The sequence below is a fragment of the Natrix helvetica genome (genome assembly GCF_964273705.1).
Source record: "Natrix helvetica genome assembly, chromosome: 4".
Classification (NCBI taxonomy): domain Eukaryota; kingdom Metazoa; phylum Chordata; class Lepidosauria; order Squamata; family Natricidae; genus Natrix; species Natrix helvetica.
The window spans coordinates 172,344,899-172,363,363 of record NC_138550.1 but is presented as its reverse complement, the minus strand read 5'-3'; the positions used below and the strand labels follow the sequence as shown (position 1 = coordinate 172,363,363).

At 59.4% G+C, this 18,465-nt stretch overlaps 1 protein-coding gene across 17 annotated transcripts in view; it reads right to left on the bottom strand.

Moving 5' to 3' along the window:
• PLEC (plectin) overlaps window positions 1-18,465 on the bottom strand; it is a 91,798-nt gene that overhangs the window by 15,306 nt on the left and 58,027 nt on the right. For 12 of the 17 annotated variants that reach the window (XM_081952601.1, XM_081952602.1, XM_081952606.1 and 9 more), the window contains 27 exons: window positions 17,539-17,600; window positions 16,479-16,568; window positions 15,587-15,622; window positions 14,993-15,070; window positions 14,783-14,875; window positions 13,789-13,955; window positions 12,705-12,820; window positions 12,501-12,607; window positions 12,271-12,390; window positions 11,875-11,970; window positions 11,611-11,738; window positions 11,145-11,238; window positions 10,874-11,028; window positions 10,270-10,570; window positions 6,682-6,759; window positions 6,333-6,494; window positions 6,139-6,243; window positions 5,863-5,958; window positions 5,571-5,696; window positions 5,307-5,459; window positions 5,054-5,208; window positions 4,731-4,857; window positions 4,299-4,482; window positions 3,949-4,106; window positions 3,504-3,682; window positions 961-1,099; window positions 510-866 (listed from right to left, as the gene is read on the bottom strand). In XM_081952601.1, the coding sequence (XP_081808727.1) occupies window positions 510-866; window positions 961-1,099; window positions 3,504-3,682; window positions 3,949-4,106; window positions 4,299-4,482; window positions 4,731-4,857; window positions 5,054-5,208; window positions 5,307-5,459; window positions 5,571-5,696; window positions 5,863-5,958; window positions 6,139-6,243; window positions 6,333-6,494; window positions 6,682-6,759; window positions 10,270-10,570; window positions 10,874-11,028; window positions 11,145-11,238; window positions 11,611-11,738; window positions 11,875-11,970; window positions 12,271-12,390; window positions 12,501-12,607; window positions 12,705-12,820; window positions 13,789-13,955; window positions 14,783-14,875; window positions 14,993-15,070; window positions 15,587-15,622; window positions 16,479-16,568; window positions 17,539-17,600 (3,662 nt within the window). The remainder of the gene's footprint in view (window positions 1-509; window positions 867-960; window positions 1,100-3,503; window positions 3,683-3,948; window positions 4,107-4,298; window positions 4,483-4,730; window positions 4,858-5,053; window positions 5,209-5,306; window positions 5,460-5,570; window positions 5,697-5,862; window positions 5,959-6,138; window positions 6,244-6,332; window positions 6,495-6,681; window positions 6,760-10,269; window positions 10,571-10,873; window positions 11,029-11,144; window positions 11,239-11,610; window positions 11,739-11,874; window positions 11,971-12,270; window positions 12,391-12,500; window positions 12,608-12,704; window positions 12,821-13,788; window positions 13,956-14,782; window positions 14,876-14,992; window positions 15,071-15,586; window positions 15,623-16,478; window positions 16,569-17,538; window positions 17,601-18,465) is intronic. The other 5 variants (XM_081952604.1, XM_081952600.1, XM_081952596.1 and 2 more) reach the window with 1 other exon arrangement.

The following is an 18,465-nucleotide window of genomic DNA, read 5'->3' as shown; positions in this document are numbered from 1 at the left end:
AGAGGAACTGGCAACAGCACCCACCCACCCAGCACCCCCTCCCCCCAAAGCAGCCCCAGGGCACTGAGGACGGGTGGCAGGGAAGCCCTGGAGCCGGAGACAAGGCAGAGGAAAGGGAGGAGGGGGTCTCTGAACCAGAACCCTCTGAACCAGCCTCCAAGGAACCCCAATCATTGGGAAGGCCCATCGCTCCCCCTTCTCAGATAGCTGTGCATACCTGAAAAGTTCAGGCCATTTATTTGTCAAACGGCATAAATTCTTCAGCTATACACAATTACACAAAAACCTCTTTGTGGGCTGCACTCAAGCTGCCCCTCCCTTGAGCAAGTCAGACCCAGGCCTGATCTGATGGGACGCCAGGTCTACCCTCTACACCCCACCCCACCCCTGGGCCCTGAGGCCTCCTCTTAGCCCTGCCAGCCCCCCCCCCCCCGCCCTCCGCCGCTGGCCCTCAAGGGGGCTTCTGCCGTCTGCCCAGCCAGGCCCAGTCTCCTCTCGGCCGACCTCACCTTCTCTTGCAGCAGCTGCTCCCGCACCTGCTGGCTGCTGGTGATGGGCACAGCCTGGAGGCCCTCCTGGCGCTGGCGGGCATCCTGGATCCACTCCATCAGCCAGCTGTAGCTGTTGCGGTAGTAGCGCAGCTGGCGTCCCACCTGGTCCAGTTCCCGCTGCCGCAGGTCGATCTGCCCCAGGATAGCCTGCCAGCGGTCGAGGAGCTGCTGCACGCGGTCCCGGTAGCGGTCCAGATCCAGATCCCTCTCGCTGTGGCCTCTCACCATCCTCTCGTTCACCTCACTGGCCTTGGCCAGGTCCGCTTCCAGGGCACTGAAGACTGGCTGGTGCCCCTCGACCTGCCCACGCAGCCTCTGCGGGACAAGGAGATAGGGAAGGTGGGGGGGTCAGGGTCAAAGGTCTCCCCCCGCACCCCCCCCCCCGGCAGCTGTGGGTCTGGCCGGTCACCTTGAGCTCAGCCTTGGTAGCCTCAACAGCCTTGAGGTCGGAGGGCACAGCCTGGACGTCTTTGAGCTGCTCTTCGTAGCTCTGGACCAGCCCCTCAGCTCCTTGGGTGCTACGGATGACCAGGCTGATGGTCTTCAACCTGCAGGAGAGGAGGATCGACTCAGGCACAGCAGCTGGACAAGGCTGCCCCTTCCCCCATTCAGGGGACCTTGGAGTCCTAGTGGAGAATCCCCTAAATATGAGCAAGCCGTGTGTGGCAGCAGCCCAAAAAAGCCCAATGCAATCCTAGGCTGCATTAACAGAGGAATAGAATCAAGATCAGGTGAAGCGTTAATACCACTCTGCAAAGCCTTGGCAAGGCCACACCTGGAATCCTGCATCCAGTTCTGGTCACCGCACTATAAAAAAGAGATTCTGGAAAGAGTGCAGAGAAGAGCAACCGAGAGGACTAGAGGGCTGGAGGGTAAAATACACGTGGACTGATTGCAGGAGTTGGGTATGTCTAGTATGATATGACAGCAATCTTCTAGCATTTGAGGGGCTGCCCCAAAGAAGAGGGAGTCAAGCTATTCTCCAAGGCACCTGAGGGCAGGACAAGAAACAACGGATGGAAACTAATCAAGGAGAGAAGCAACCTGGAACTAAGGAGAAATTCCCTGCCAGTCAAAACAATTTAACCGGCGGAACAAATTGTCTCCAGAAGTTGTGGGTGCTTCAACACTGCAGGCTTTGAAGGAGAGACTGAACAGCTACTTGTCCAGAATGGTAGAGGGTCTCCTGCTTGAGTAGGGGGTTGAACTAGAAGACTTCCAGGGTCCCTGCCAACTCTGCTATTCTGTTATCTGGGCTGCAGTTACACCAGGTATCAGGAAGCGGATATAAAGCAAACTTTTCTAAGCGACATTTGGACTCCAAAGCAGATAAGAATTAGCCCGCATCATCTTTAAAAAACATAGAGATAGAAGATAAAAGAGACTGGTCCAAAACAAGTTAAAAGAATATATAATGTACTGTTAGAAAGAGACTCAGAAAGTGAATTGGTTAAGGATTGTATGATTAAATGGGCTCAGAATTTTGGTGAAGTGGTTATGTTGGAAACGTGGGAAAAAATATGGGTTCAGAATGTTACATTTACACAGTCACAGAATTTAAGGGAGAATTTTTATAAAATGTTTTACAGATGGTATTTAGATCCTAAAAAATTATCATGCATGTACCCAAATGTTCAACCAAAATGTTGGAGATGCGGGTGTCTAGATGCTACCTTTTTTCATGTATGGTGGACTTGTAACAAGGTGAAAGCTTTTTGGATAAAAATATGGTGGGTTATGCAGAATGTATTTAAGAAAAGAATACAATTCACTCCGCAAATGTTTTTATTGGGTATAGCTAAGGATTTTACCAAAGGGGAAACAAAATTGGCCTTGTATATGGTCACAGCAGCTAGGTTGTTGATTGCGCAACATTGGAAAAAAGATTTTTTACCGACAATTGATCAATGGCTTCAGAAGGTGGCGGGGTTCGCTGAAATGGCAAAAATTTCAGCTTTCTTAAAAGCTCAGAAACAGGAGGATTACACACAGGAATGGGCAAAATGGATTGATTATATACAGAATAAATACCAGACTAGGAGTTATTATCTAGCCTTTAGGTAAGAATGTTTAGACCGATAGATGATCAGAGTAAATAGTATATGGGATGTTTGGAATTGTTAGAGTGGTATACAGCGGAAGTCAGGGGGGTGGGTTTGTGTGGGAGGTGGGGGAGGGTTAGGGTGGAGGGTGGGGTAATATATATGTATGAATAAATTAGAAGATGGGATTAATGAAACATTGTTATGCTAGGAGAAATTTATATTAAGAGTTATAGATGTTAAATTAGTTTAGAAAATGGGATCAATGTGTTATTATTAATCTAAGAGAAATTTATATTGTGTTTGTTGGGAGGAGAGGGGTTACGAGTAATCTATTTTAAGATGGGGGGAGGGGAGGGGGCAAAGTATTTGGTATAATATTTGAAAGTGAATTTTTGCGGGGGGGTTGGGGGGGTATAGCATTTGTATGAGATTTACATTGTATGGCGGGGGGGTGAAAAGGGGGAAAATTTGTTTGTACAAAACTCTTTTAATAAAAAAAAAAAAAAACATAGAGCAGCGAAGAAACATGGAAATGGCCACTTAAAAACCTTCAAAAACTGAAAACGGAGTTAGCTGTATGTCGAAAGGATGTTGAGACTCCAAAAGAGCCTCTAGGCTGGAGGGCTCTTAGTGCAAAGCTGCCAGGGACACCAAGGAAACAAACGGCCAACACTACGTTCCTGCCCGTCCCTCTGCAGAGGGCTGGGGGCCAATGGCAGTTACCTCAGGGGGATAGGAGAGGAGAGGGGAGCTGGATCAAGGGGTCCCCAGCTAGGATCCCGGAGTGGCTGCTGCAGAGTTTGCAATAAGAACAAGGGCGCCCAAACCCAATGCTGACCCTCCTCCCTCCCTCCCTTTGTCCCCATATGGCTGGGCAGGAGGAGGCCTGGTGCTAAGAACCACCTACTTCTCCAAGAAAATGCTGGAGAGGCTGTACACCTGGCCCATCTTCTGCAGCGTGATGTCCAGCTCGGAGTGCAGCAGTGGAGCCGAACCGGCCTGCTCTGGCTGAGCCAGGACCTGCTCCGTCTGGGCGCTCACTTTGCCCAAAGTCTTCTGGAGGTTTTCCAGCTCCAAGTGGATCTCCTGAGGGGAGGGGAGGGGAGGGACGTCATGGACCCGGTCCAGGAAACCCCAAGCATAGACCTCAAGCCCCTCCTCCTGGGGAAAGGGGAGCGCCCCCCTCCCGTTGCCAGATGGGAAGGACGGGAGCAGCTCCGTGGGCAGAGCAGTCCCCCTCCCCGGACTGTCTCTGGGGCAGCACATGGGTCTCCTGGGGCCCAGAGGAGATTCCAGGAGAGGCCATCAGCTGTGGCAGCCGTGTCCATCTCAAGGCCGAAGGGAAGCCATACCTGCTGGCTGCTGATGCGCTGCGCGCATTCCTTAACAGGGTCTTGGTCAAGCGGAGAACGGATTTTGTGGATGGTGCGGGACTCGCAGCCTTCGAGCTGCAGGCGGATGTCCTTCAGCTGGGAGAGGAAACTCCTGCACAGCGACTCCTCCTGTTCCCCTGTCCCCCCACAAACCAAGCCCGGGGTTAAGGGACCACGCGTGGCTACTGGCCAGTCAAGAGAGGAGCACAGAGAGGCTGCCAAGGGAGCCAGCCCAGCTCCTTGGAGGCAGGGAGAGGCCCGGCCTGAAATCGAAGCACATGCCCAAGGCATGCCAGGGGCCACAGTCCGCCCAGGGCCCCGGACCTCACCTTTCTCCAGCCCGCGCAGCAGCAGCTCGTACTTCTGGGTGCAGACGGTGTAGTCGCGCTCCGCCTGCAGCCGGTCGTCCGGGTGGAAGTTCTGGGAGTCCTGGCTGTCACGCAGGAACTCCTGGTAGTGGGTCTCTAGGCTGCGCAGGGTCTGCCGGTAATCCTCGGGGGGCATCGTCCGAAACTGTGAAAGAGACACCTTGTTGTGTGGGGAGTCCAGGAGAAGGTCAGCCAAGCCAGCTGAGGTTGGTCTCTCAAGGCCTCCCAGGGCCACCTTCCGGCCTTGGCAGAGCAGCCCCCGAGGCCTCAAAAGGGGAGAGGGGCTACACTCTCCCCCCCCCTCCTGCTGTGGGGATCACCAGCACAGCTCTCTCTGCCAGAGGCTTGCCAGGAAAGCTGGCATCAGGGAGAGGAAGGGAATCGGGCTCTCACAATGAGGATGGACCAGGTCTGGATCTGCTGGACCTCCCGCTGCAGGAGCTGCCAGGACAGGAGGCTCTTCAGGTTGAGGTGCAGTTGCTGCCAAGTGCCCAGCAGCTTCTGGTGCAGCGTCTCCAGCCTAAAGGGACATGGGGGGGGGGGGGGAGGTCAGGGGGGAGGCTGAGTTTCTCCAGGCTGGGGGGGGGGGAGGGAAGAAAGCCAGGCTTGCAGCTCCCGCCTGGCCCAGAGCCGAGGTAGGGGGGGGCACGACGGCCTGCTGGAGAAAGGAGGGCCATTCTCACCCCCCCCCGGGGGCCCAGGTGAGGAGTACATACCTCCCAACGGCCTCCAGGGCCTCCTTGTTGGGTGGAGGGATCAGGAAGCAGATGGAGGGGGCCAGAGACTCCTTCCCGGCTGCATTCAGGACCTTCCACTTGTAGGGCTGGGCATTGCTGAGGAGGGTGCAGTGATCCCCCTTGTGCACGGTGATCTTGGGGTGGAAAGGGAGGGCAACTCAGATGATGCAGCCAGGGGCGGCCCCTCTCCATCCCTCCCCCCCGCTCTGCCTCGGTCCCCCTCCTCACTCACCTCCACTTGCTTGTAGTCGCAGACAGCCTGGAGGGGCAGCCGTCCCCTGAGCGGGGGGCTTGCGCTGCGGGGCTTCAGCTGGACAATGGTCTTCGCCCGGTTGGTCAGTCCAGCCAGGTGACTCTGGTACTGCGTGAGGTGGTCTTTCTGCTCCTGAAGGGGGTGGGGGTGGGAGGCAGGAAGCAGGAAGCAGCCGCGGTAAGTGAGGTGGGAAGAAGGCTGCTGGGTCAAGGGGAGGAGGGGGCCAGTCCCTCTCACCCTCACCAAGGAGTCCTGCAGCAGGTCCTCTAAGCGAGTCACGGTGATGGACCGGTCGCAGCTGAACTTCTTCTTCATTGTCTCCTGACTCTTCCGCAGAAACTCCTCCGCTTCCTTTACGTCAGAAAAGAACTGGGCGGGGGAGGGGAGGAAGAGGATGGGGAGGGTGCTGAGAGACGCAGAGTCCTCTGGGGTTCCATGCACCCGAAGGCTGGCCGGTCCCTGCCAGAGTCCTGCTTTTCTGCTCGGCTGCTAGAGACTGCCCCCACCCTCCGCCCCAGCCTTCCTGCAGGACTACCTGGAAGTAGCTGCTGTTCTCCTTCAGGTGAGCCTCGATGCAGCAGCACAGTTGCAGCAGCCAGCTCCACTGGGTCTGCAGGGCCGCCTGGAAGGCCTGCAGGGGGGAGCAGAACAGAGTGGGCGGGGAAGACAGCAGAGGGATGCCAGGGAGCCCTTCCCACGCCCTCGGGTGCCCGCTTGGGGAGGGCGGTGGGGAAGGGCCAGGAGCGGTCATCTGACGAGGGCTCCTCGTGATGCAGGCGTGACTGTTGGCATTTCCCCCGACCCCACCCACCTCCACCGTCTGCCTGGCCGGGTGATCCTCCCGCAGCAGCCGGTCGCCTGTGCTCTGGATCTCCTTGACTCGCCGCTCCCGCAGCTCCAGGTCTCTCATCAGGCCCTAGAGGGTGGGAGAGCACAGATCCGGGGATCAGCCAGGGCCCAGCAGCCGGACTCCTCGCTCGGGGCCAGAGGGAGGGCGACTTTTACCGAGTAGCTCTCTTTCTTTGCAGCCATGTTGCTGTTGCGCTCACTCCAGTCATAGTTAACCTCCTCCTCCTCCTTCTCATTCAGCCACATCAGCTCTTTGGTGGCCGCAGCTACGAACCCTTGGAGGTTTTCCAGCTGCCGCAGGCGGGCTTTGGATGAGCTCTGCAAGACACGGATCACGGCGGCTCAGCCAAGCCCTGAGAGGAGCCTGACCGCCGGTCAAGAGATAGTGTCCGCGGCAAAGAGCTCCAGGGCACCCAATGCCGCTGGGTCCCCAAGGGGGAAGAGAAGCGAGGTCTCTGCCTGCACCCCCTCTGCTGCCCCGACTGTCCCCCGGCCATCTGCTCACCAGCAGCTTCTCGTACTGCACATCCAGCTTGTTGAGGTAGTCCCGGTAGGAGGTCTGTGGGCCAGGAGAGAGCTGGGCCTACGGTGAGCAAAGGACAGCCATGAAACCATCCCACTGCGCAGACATGGCGGCCCCCTCCTTCAACAAGCCTTATTTATTTTATTTATTTATTTCTTAGATTTTTAGACCGCCCCTCTCCCAAAAAGGGACTCGGGGCGGTGTACAGTCAATACAATAAAACCAGTCATAATAATTAAATACATTTAAGCTACATTTAAAATACATTTGGAGGGGGAGATAGGCTGTACTAAGAAATAAATACCTAAAAACATCACAATTAAAACCCCAAACCCTAAAATAAAATAAATCCCTGGGAGGTAAAACTAAGAAAGTGCCAGGCCAGCTGATTGAAATAGGTGAGTCTTTAACTTTTGCCGGAAGGAACGGAGGTCGGTGGTAGTTCGAATGTCTGGGGGGAGGTCATTCCAGAGGGTTGGGCCCATCACAGAGAAGGATCTACTCCTAGGTGTCGCCCGCTGGCATTGCCTAGCAGACGGCACCAGGAGGAGCCCCTCCCTGTGTGAGCGGATAGGTCGCAGGGACGTATGTGGTAGGATGCGATCCTGCAGATAACTAGGTCCTCTGCCATGGAGCGCTTTAAAGATGGTGATCAATACCTTGAAACGCACCCGAAAGGCCACAGGTAGCCAGTGCAGCTCGCGCAGGAGAGGTGTTACGTGGGAGTAACGTGTACGTCCCATAATAACCCGCGCGGCTGCGTTCTGAACTAGCTGCAGTCTCCGGATGCGTCCCAAGGGAAGCCCCATGTAGAGGGCATTGCAGTAGTCCAGGCGAGACGTCACCAGCGCATGAGTGACCGTGCGCAGGGCACTCCGGTCCAGTAGGGGGCGCAATTGGCGCACCAGGCGAACCTGGTGGAACGCCCCCCTTGCCACGGCTGCCACATGGTCCTCCATTGACAGCCGGGCATCAAGGAGGACGCCCAAATTGCGCGCCCGCTCCACAGGGGACAGTTGTTCGCCCCCTATGGCCAGCGATGGAGTCAGCTGGCTGAACCGAGGTGCCGGTAACCACAGCCACTCGGTCTTGGAGGGGTTGAGTTTGAGTCTGTTGTCCCCCATCCAGACCCCGACGGCTTCCAAACACCGGGACATCACTTCGACAGCCTCGTTGGGGTGGTTTGGGGTTGAAATATACAGCTGAGTATCATCAGCGTACAGATGGTACTCAACCCCAAAACCACGGATGATCTCACCCAGCGGCTTCACATATGCGTTGAACAGAAGAGGCGAGAGGACCGACCCCTGTGGCACCCCACAAGTGAGTGGCCTCAGGGACGACCTCTGCCCCCCTGTCAACACACATTGCTTCCGGTCGAAGAGGTAGGAGCCGAACCACCGCAAAACGGTGCCTCCGACTCCCATCCCCTCCAACCGGCGCAATAGGATACCATGGTCGATGGTATCAAAAGCCGCCGAGAGGTCTAATAGGACCAGGATAGAGGAACAACCCCTATCTCTGGCCCTCCAGAGATCATCAACCAACGCGACCAAGGCTGTCTCAGTGCTGTGCCCGGGTCGGAAGCCGGACTGGCGTGGGTCTAGATAATCGGATTCGTCTAGGTGTCGTGGAAATTGCTGCGCCACCACATTCTCAACAACCTTCGCCAAGAAGGGGAGGTTGGAGACTGGACGATAGTTAGCTAGCTCCATTGGGTCGAGCGAAGGCCTCTTGAGCAAGGGTCTCACCACCGCCTCTTTCAAGGCGGTTGGTAAGTATCCCTCACCCAGTGAGGCGCTCACCAGGCCCAGGAGCCAGCCTCGTGTCACCTCCCAGGCTGCCAGTACCAGCCAGGAGGGGCACGGGTCCGTTAAACAAGTGGTGGGTCGCAGCCGTCCACGCAACCTGTCCAAATCCTCGGGGGCAACAGAGTCAAACTCCTCCCAGAATGGTCTCTCAAGACTCGCTGTTGGCGGCTCGTCTGGTCCACTGACGGAGGTCTACCCGCTCCGGATCTGATCGATTTTGTCCTGAAGATATTCCCCAAACTCCTCTGCTCTACCCTGTAAGGGTGTCTCCCGCGCCCCCTGCGATAAAAGGGAGCGAGTCACCCTAAACAGGGCGGCAGGGCGGTTATCCGCGGACGCAATAAGAGCAGCACAGTGTCTACGTTTGGCCGCTCTTATTGCCACAAGGTAAGTCCGCAAATAGGCTCTTACCTGTGTTCGGTCAGATTCGGAGCGTGAGGACCTCCACCTGCTCTCTAGACGTCTCCTGTGGCGCTTCATCACCCTAAGCTCCTCAGTAAACCAAGGAGCCCGGGTGGGTCGATGCCGCAGGAAAGGTCGCAAAGGCGCAACCCGGTCCAAGGCCCCAGTCGTCGCCCTATTCCAGGCAGTCACTAGGTCCTCGGAGCGGGAGCGGGAGCGGGACAAGGCTACAGGAATTGGCCCAAGCTCCGTCTGGAATCTGTCAGATTCCATCAGGTGCCTGGGGCGGTACCAGTTTATAGAGTCTGGTTCCGCCTCCTCGCGGTGGGGGATAGCGCCAGGGAAGTCCAGCCGGAGGGATGAGTGGTCTGACCATGACAGGGGCGTGATGACTAAATCCCCTATTCCCAGATCACTCGTCCACTGTTCAGATACAAAAATGAGGTCCAGTGTGTGGCCCCCTTCGTGAGTGGGGCTCTGCACTAATTGGGTCAGGTCCATGGCCGTCATGGAAGCCATGAACTCCCGAGCCACCTCGGAAGCCGCTCCCGTTGACGGCAAGTTGAAGTCCCCCATGACCAAAAGTCTGGGAGTCTCAACTGCCGTCGCTGAGATTAGCTCGAGGAGCTCGGGCAGGGCTGCTGATGCATAGCGAGGAGCCAAGTATACAATCAGCAAGCCCCACTGCCTCCCTGGGCCCCAGTTCACACCAAGGGACTCACACCCGGGTATCTGAGGGACAGTGAACTCCCTCGGCTCTAAACATTCCCGCATAACCACCGCCACCCCTCCACCCTTACCCAGGGCCCGAGGCTGATGGAATGCACGGAAACCCGGTGGGCACATTTCCACGAGGGGTAAACCACCCTCGTGGCCCAACCAGGTCTCTGTTATCCCTGCAAGGTCTAGCTCCCCCTCTGAGATCAACTCATTAATGAGGGGGGCCTTGTTGGTGACAGACCTTGCGTTGCAAAGCATCAGCCGCAGGCCCTGGCTCTGTAGGACCTGTCCACCTAGACTGCAGGTGTTGGTACAAGCGACCGGGCGTAACCAACAGCCGCGGTCTCCCAACCGACCTTGGGATCTTATCCTGTCCTCGCATCCCCTCCTCCCCGCGACCGTTGTAATAGGACAACCCTCTGCTTTAGTGACCTTTATATTCCCCCCCTCCACCGCATCCCCGTCCTTCCTGGACTCACCTGTCTGTCCGGCTCTGGCCCTCCTCCCGGTCTGATTAACCCTCCCCCCCACCCTGGGACCCCCTAAAAAAGATAAAAAACATTTTACTAAAAATCCCCTTAGCTTCCGGTTCCTGCACCTCTCGGGGTCCACGAACCTTGCTGGGAGGCTGGCATACCTCGTCCGCCCGGGCTCGCTCAATCTTGGGGCGGAACTCCTCAATGGAGCGGTGCAGTCCGCGATGGCTGCCGAGCTGCGACTCCACCATGGGCAGGTCCACACCCCATTCGGATGCGTTGAGGCGGGCCTGGTTCTCTTCCACCCAGGCCAGCAGATCTTGCAGGTAGCGCAGGGTGACATCATCCAACTCCGACCGCGAGCGCTGCATGACCGGCACAGACACTTGGACCGTCCCAGATTTCAGGCGCAAGTTGTACTCGGTGCGGATGGCCACAAGTCGCTCATGCAAGCGGTAAACCCTGCAGGGGGGGAAGCAATGCTGTGCTACAGATGAAGGTCCCTGCAGGTAAGACAGCAGCCAGAGCTCCCTCCTTGCAGGCCCAGTGAGAGTGGCTGCAGCTGCTCCTGAAGAGATTGCAAACTGCAGGGAGAAGCTCCCACCACCAGAGGGCAGTACACACAAAACCTGTCAGTCATTGGGGGGGGGGGAGTTTCTGAGGCTCCCTTCCAAGAAAGGTGGAAGACCCTAACTTCAAGGCACCAGCACCACTCTCCCATGTAAAAACGTCCCCCCATATGGGGAGGGGAGGAGCATTACTGACCTGCGATACATCTGCTCGCCTTGGGGGTGGCGCCCATCCTTGAGGGCTTGCACATCATTGAAGAGCAAGCGGACCATGGCCTCCGCCTTGTCCAGGTCCCGCTCAATCTCCACCAAATGCTGTGAGGCCTTGCCTGCATTCAGCAGGCGGATGTCCTGCAGGAGGAGAACCAAGGACCCTGAGTCTGACAGAGCACCAGGCCAGACCTTCCCGCCCACTCCTGGGCTCCCTGGGCTCCAGGGGGAGCAGAGCAGAGCAGGGCGCCTCTCACCGACTGCAGCAGGGTGTCTGCCTGGTTGAGCTGCTCCTCGCAGAGGCCGGACTCCATCTGGAGTTTGCTGACAATGCGCTGCAGCCGTTCCAACCTGGGAAGGCAGGAGGGGAGTGGGAGAAGTCAACGAGGGTTCCGGCCAGCTCCCTCCACTCCACTGGGGCTCAGCTCCCGTCCCTCCTGTGCCAGGGGAGGGCAGCCTAGCTGTCCCAGGCTGCCTTGGCTCCCTCTGCCCGCTCGCCCAGATGCTTCCTGAGGAACACAGCCTGGGAGGGAGGGGGGGAGGGGTGTGGTGAGTCACCAGTCGTGTGTTTCCCATTATGGCTGGGCTGGGCCGGCTGCGGCTGGGAGGGAGCCGCTGGCCTCCGGCCTGCTGGGCTCCCTTCCCAGGAAGAGGAAGTGCCCGACTCCAGCCCCTGCGCACCCCAGCTTCCCTCTAGGCGCTCAGTCAGGCGCTCCTGCTTGCCTCTCAAACTCCGAGCGCAGAAGCTTCTCCCTCTCCAGGATGGCCACGTGCAGCCGGCCCCACTCCTTCTCCACGTCCAGTGGGTGGTAGCCCGGAGGGATCTTCAGTTGCCCGCTTTGCACAGCAGCCTAGTGGAGCCAGAAACAGAGGGGAACCACTGACAACGGCCCCCAGAAGGACACCCCGGCCTCCAGTAGGCTGGCATGCTGGCCGGCCCAGGGCCTCAGGCCCCACCAGGGCACCCAGGGGACAATTTGGGCTCACCTCCAGAGACTGGAAGATCACCTTGGAGCGGCTCTTGTCCGCCTCTTTGGCGGGCAGCTCCATCTCTTTGAACTTCAAGAACTGGTGCCACAGGATCTACGGGAGAAGAAGGCGGGGGGCTGGTGGGGTGGACCAAGGTGGGTCCTGGGGGTATCCCAGTGGCACCAAGAGGCCCCAGAGCTCTTTACTCTGGGCCAAAGCCGCCAGCGACTCTCCTGGGGGCAGAGCTGGCCACGGAGGGGGACTCCCATGCCTGTTCAGGGAGTCCTTCCACGCGCACATCCAACAACCGTGGGGTGCCTCCCCAACACAGAAGGGAGGACCAGGCCTCCCTCAAGAGAAAAAGGCTGCGCCCCAGCCAGAGAGGGAGGTGGCACAGGGCAGGAGGGCTCTCACCTCGATCTCCTCGTAGCTGGCAGGGAACTTCCTCTCCTCAAAGGTCACCGTGTAGTGCTGGATCCACTGCAGAAGCAGGCTGACTACGCCGTAGTATTCCTGCCAGCGCAGCTGCAGTTCCTAAGGGTGGGGAGGGGGCGTGAGGGAAAAGGCGGTGGGTGCTGAGGTCAAATGGCGAGCCCACAGACCGGCCAGGCCTCCCCACTTCATCCCGCGCCTCCGACGCTCACATTGGCCTTGATCCCGTCCTGCACGTCTGGCACTCGTGGCATGGCGTCGTAGAGGGAGGACACGTAGGTGATGATGGACTTCTCATCCGGCTGGGGCACATCCACGTCTGGGAAAGCGGAAGGGAGAAGGAAGGGAGTGCCGTGCTGCCCCTCCCAAAGGACCCCACCCCCACCCCCCGGCCATGGGGCAGCCCATGCTGGTACCTTCCGGGTCCAAGAGCCGCGTCACGCCCAGGTCGTGCTCAGCCACCGAGAAGGCCTGCTCCAGGTTCTCCACGTTGCTCTGGTGGTAGACCTTGTTCATGTCAATCAGCATGGGCCTGCGGAGGGGGGAGGCGGGGGCTGTGGTCAGTGCCCCCCCCAGCTCACCCCAAGAAGAGGGCGGAGCTTCTGCTGGGCCCCAATTCTGTGCCGGACCTTCCCCTGGGAGTGACGTGGCTACGTCTGTCCCCATCTCCTGCTTGGCCTCCCTCCACACCAGCCTTTGTGCCCCCTTTGGGTCTTCCAGAGGTGGCATCGGAGTGGCCTGGAACAAAGCCACCCTGGACCTTAAGCTTCTGCTCCTTAAAATAGGGACCACGGAAATAGCTGCAGTCATTAGCTTCCCAACAATTAGAAAAACTCAAGGTTCCAGCCCTCAAGGCCCGCTGCAATATCGTCCGTGCGTGTGTGCGTGTGTCCATGCCCCAAGACAGGACATCATGAGCCAAGCAGAACGTGTCCTGCTTCCTTCTCCCGCTAAGGTCCTCTGAATAGTTGCTTTGAAGCCCCCTGCCCCCAGTCTGTGCCTGGGATGAAAAAACCCTCCCCCACTTCTTAGGGCACAGGGGGCTGCAGGCACCCAAACCCAATGTGCCTTTTGGGGGGGGGCAGGGTGAGTCCGCAGCTTGGAGAACACCCACCAGTGACTGAGATTCTGGCTTTTCAGAAGGAACCTGCTGGTCAACAAGGGGTCTCAGCCTATGGCCCTCCCTCCCTCCCTCATGGGACATCACAAGCTGCTCCTCCCCTCTGCCGAGAGTCTGATGCCCCCTGGGCAATCTCCCTGGCCTTGACTTGGGAGTGGGCGCTGGGTGCCCTCCGTCAGCTGAGAGGGGAAGAGAGGGACCACAGCCCATTCCCACCCCATCGGTCAAGGAAGGCGGGGGCGATCCCCTTCGTCCCTTCACCAGCAGGGCAGCCCCCTGCCCAACATCCACGGCTTCGTCCTGGGTGCAGCACTACGGCCCTTTCCGTCAGAGCCCCTTCCGCAGGGCTCCGCCCACTCACCCCCTGCCCCGCCACCTACTTGTGCCTGTGGATGACGGCGTTGAAGAGACGGCCGTCGCGCCAGCTGGAGGTGAAGTTGTCGCAGCGCAAGCCCTGGTAGCCCTCCACCATGCGCTGGGACCACAGGAGCAGCTTCTCTTTGGCCGTCATGTCCTCCGACTGGCCGGTCACCTGGATGTCCGAGATCTTGGAGGGAAGAGGGAGCGCCTGAATCCGGGAGCCTGACTGAAGTTGTTGGCCATCTGGGGATGGCGCCGCCCGCCACCAACCACCCGACGGGCTGCAGAGCCTTCCAACCAAGCCACTCTCTGAGCCCAGACCTGGACCTCCCACCAGCCCCCTCAGGGCCACCCTGAGCCCCTCAAGAGGAGGAGGGTCGATTCTCTCTGCTACCCTGGTGGCCGCGATGCCCCAGGCCAGGCGCTGGCCCTCCACTGGGAGCCTTGGAGGGCCCCTTGGGAGCCTGCCTTCAGTAGTTGCCTCTGCCCAGCGCACAAGGCATAGCTGCGGGACTCCAGAGGCTTCCATCCCTGCATCTGGGGCGTGCCAAGGCCTGCGGGTCATCCCCCCCCCCAACCCACCCAGGCCCAGCACTCAGTGGAAAATCTTGTGTCCTGAAGCGACTGGTGGGTGAGTCAGCCCCACAACCACAGCATCCTGTTCTCTCCCGGCCACAGCCCACATTCCTCCCCTCCCCCAGGAACCCCTCCTGGGATCCTCCTCCTCCCTTACTCACCCTGCCAACTCCACACCGCCACCGCCACCGCCCCCCCCCCCCGGCCTCCTTCTGAGCAGCATCCTCCCTGCCAGCCTCTGAAGGGAGGGGCAGCCCCGGCCTCCTTTGTCCACCGGAACGCATGGCGCTTGTGGAGAGGCAGTGGGGTTGGGGGGTGGGGAGAGGCCCTTACAAGAATCTGGCCCACAGGCGGGGGAGGGAGGGAGGGGCCGAAGAGAGTCCTTGCCCTTAGAGCAGAGCAGGGAAGAAGGGGGGGAGGGGAGAGAGCTGGCCTCACCTGGAAGTGGAGGATGATGGTCCAGATGAGGCCCAGGGTCAGCTTGGGGTTGCCATCGGCAATGTCATCGTTCCGGATATTGACCAGTTTCACCTGTGGAGGCATACACACACACACGCAGACTCACACAGGCACGGTTACTGAAGGACGCCATCCCCCCCCCCCGCCTTTTCCCTCCCTCCCCTCCCGGCTCCTGGCCCAGATGCTCACCTGCCGATGCTTCAGGTAGTCCAAGGCGATCTGGACGTTCTGCAGCTTGTGGAAGCGCATGCGTCCCTTCTCCCGGGGCTGCGGGCAAAGGAGGCTCCGTCAGGGCCCTGGAGAAGCCAGGGTGGGGGTGGGCTCCCTTCCCTCCCACCCTTGGAGCCAGGAAACGATGCAGGGGAGAAAAGACTGAGCCCCCCCGCCCACCCCCCAGCCGAAGCCCCCGGGGGCCATCCTAAGCTCTGCCGCTGCAAGAGAAGCTGACCACGCGGCCTTCCCCTCTGGAAAAGGAAGAATTGCCAGGACACGGCCACACAGCCCACTCCCTGCCTGCCCGCCACCCGGGATCCCTTCCGCAGTGCCCGAGGCTCAGGGGCAAGGGGACAGCCACACTGCCAAAGGGCCCGCTGCGTGGGAGCCGGTCGTGCGATGCACCAGCCTCCCGTCAGCAGTTATGGGTCAAGCAAAGCTTTCGGAGGGACTGGATGGGATGCGGCTTCTGCGCAAGCGAGGAGGCAATGCGCATCAGCTGGCCTCCTCTCCAGCAGGTACCGAGAGCAGCAACAGGGGTGCCATGCAGAACCGGCCGGGACCACTCACCAGGCGCAAATTCCGGATCACGTCGCGCTCTCTGGGCTGAGCAGCAGGTGACAGCCGAGCGAGAGGGAAGCAGAGGTCAGAATCCAGCAAAGAGAAGAGACAGACAAACAGCACAGGGAGCGGCAGACAGACAACCCAGAGGAAGTGAGAGAGAAACAGAGTCCGGAGTAGCAGCTCTTGCATCAGAGTGCGAGGCAGGCTCAGCCTGCCGCAGGGGGGTGAGGAGGAGGAGGTGGCAGCAGGGGGGCGGCAGCATCCCTGGTGTCGCTCTAAGCACCACCCTTGGGCGGGAGCATTTTGGTGTCCGTGCACCTCACGCCATCGTCCTCCTTCCGAAAAGCCTCCCTCTTAACTCAGGAGGCCACCGAGGGCCCTCGACCTCCACAGATCTCCTTTCTGCGTCCCGAAGGCCGGCTGCCATTCCTCTTCCTGAGCAGTACCAGCGGGAGCACTGCCCGCATCTGCATTGGTGCAGGCGGCTGACGTGGAGGCGGTAGAGGGGAGGGTCCCCTCCAGCTGCTTCTGTGGTCATAGCACAGCCGGGCCCGAGGTGGGCTCCCATGGTGTTGGCCCTAGATGTCCAGCCCCCGGGGATCCAGCTCCCTCCCCAAAGCCTCTGGCCGGCCATGCAAGGGTCGAGTAAGAGGGAAGCTGCTGCTTGGACTCCTGGCTCAGGCCAGGCGACACGTGGGTGCAGGCAGCGTGCAGCTGGGGAGGAGGTGCAGAGCAACCCGCAAGCAGAAGGCAAGGGTGGCAGACACTGGGGGGGGGAGGGCAGTGACACGGCGCTGCCCCTCCCCCCCGGTGCAAAAGCTTGAGCTGCTTCCTCTGGAGCTTTGGGTGGGAAGAGTGGCACTGTCCACCGAGCCCCGAGGAGCAGGTGGCCACGTACCAGAGTGTCCCCTGAGAGGACTTCCAGAAGCGAGATCAGGTTGTGTCCATCTCGCAGGTCCTCGTAGAGGTCATTCACATGGCGCTGGGCCTGTGGAGGCAAAGAGGAATCCCAGGGATTGAGAAGTGGACCCAGCTGGGAGGCGGCTGGGGGACGGTGGGAGTGGGCCTGCTAGGCATGCCAGTCTGGCAGCCACACCCATGCCAGTTCAGGAAGATGGTTGCACCCAAGGAATGTCCAGCCCCTGCCCTCCCTCTGGCTTTGGGGCTGCCTCCAAGAGGCTCCCTTTTCACCCACACCCCAGGTAGCCTCTGTTTCAGGCCTGACCGGGCAGCCATCACAAGAGGCTGCAACATTCCTGGAAAATAAAGTAAAGAAGGAAGGAAGGAAAGAAGGGAGGGAGGGACGAGCGGTGGGAGGCAGGCAATGGATCAAAGCCCAGCCGCCTTGGCACATACCTCTGCTCGCCAGTGCTGTTGCCAAGGCAGGAGAGAGGAAAGAAAGAAGGAAGGAAGGAAAGAAAGAAAGAGAGAAGCATCAGGGAGAGACAGAGAGAGAAATGCCCACAGGAAGCACCTCAGGAATGGGGGTCCTGCATCACCCCAACTGGTGGCATTTCCAACTGTGGGCAGTATGGAGCAGACCTCCAAAGTGGAGGAGAGCAGTCCCCGAGAGACGGCTGCCCTCCTGCTGCTAACCCTAACCCTCCTGCTGCTCTTCCCCAAGGCAACCCCTCTCCATCCCCTCGGAATCCTTCCCCAGAGATCCCAGCAGAGCTCTAGGACTCTCAGCCCCAGCCCAGATCCATGATGGGGCACACAAAGTCTCCTTGCCCAGAAACTGGGTCGGGGGCATGGAAGAGCGTCTCCTTCAGGGAGGGTCCTCAAGGGGGCCTAGAAAACGGTGGGTGGGCCTCCTGCATGCCACCCCTGGGGAAGCTCCAGGACTCCAGAACTGGCATCCTTTCGGCCTGGCTCAGATGCAGGCAGGGAAGGTGACCCTCATCCTCCCGAAGCTGCCTCTGAGACAGACAGCTCCCCCCAGGGAAAGGGGGGCTTACCTTGAAGAGGTGCTTGTTGACCCATTTGGTGAAGGTTTTCTTCTGGACCCGGTCCCGCTCATCTGCAAGAGAGGACGTGCGTTTATGTATGTCTGTTAAGTGGGGGCCAATGGAAGAACGGGGGGGGGAAGCGGGCAAAGGGAGCCAAGGGGATGGGAAGGAAGCCCACGCCAGGAACCTCCACCTCTCCAGGGGCTGGCCAGGAACAGGGGGACCACACTCTCTGGCCAACACCCCCCGCCCGGGCTCCTCTGGAGGTCTGGGCAAAGGGGGGACACAGCCTCCTGTTCTCCATCAGCAGGGATAGCGGAGATGGTCGATCCCCCTTGCACAGATGCCCAAAGGGTGCCTTGGGCTAACTGGGCCGTCAGTCCTCCTGCGTTTGTCACTGGTTGTTGGCTCTTTTTCCAGTCCCCTGCCCAGGCGCTTTCAGCTAGGCGGCCCCGGGGTGCAAAAGGAAGCTCAGTGGGACACCAGGCACTCCCTCCTTCTCTCTTCCCCCCACCCCCCCTCTGCCCCAGCCACCCATTCTTGCTTGCAACCGGCTCTCTTGGCGCAGCCTGGTGCTCCTTGAACCCCTCTGTTTTCACCCTCTCCTTGCCTCCATGCCAAGGGCCCCCGCTTCTTGATCTGCCCCTTCCTGCCGGCCCCTCCCTCCACCTCTAGGCCTGTTGTGCAATTCGGTTCTCAGCTGCTCTCCCCGTACCGCCAACTGCTGCAGCGAGACTATTTTGTCCTGGCCGCTCACTCTGACACATCACACACCTCCTGTTAATTCACAACTCATCCTTCCCCATTGCCACCCATGCCCCTTTGAGCCCCCCCCCCCCCGCCACGGCTCTGGGCCTTGCAAGCTAAGCCTGCCTGATGCACTGATTCCAGATCACATGACCTGGGCAGAAAGAGACTTTCCCCCCCCCTTCCCAT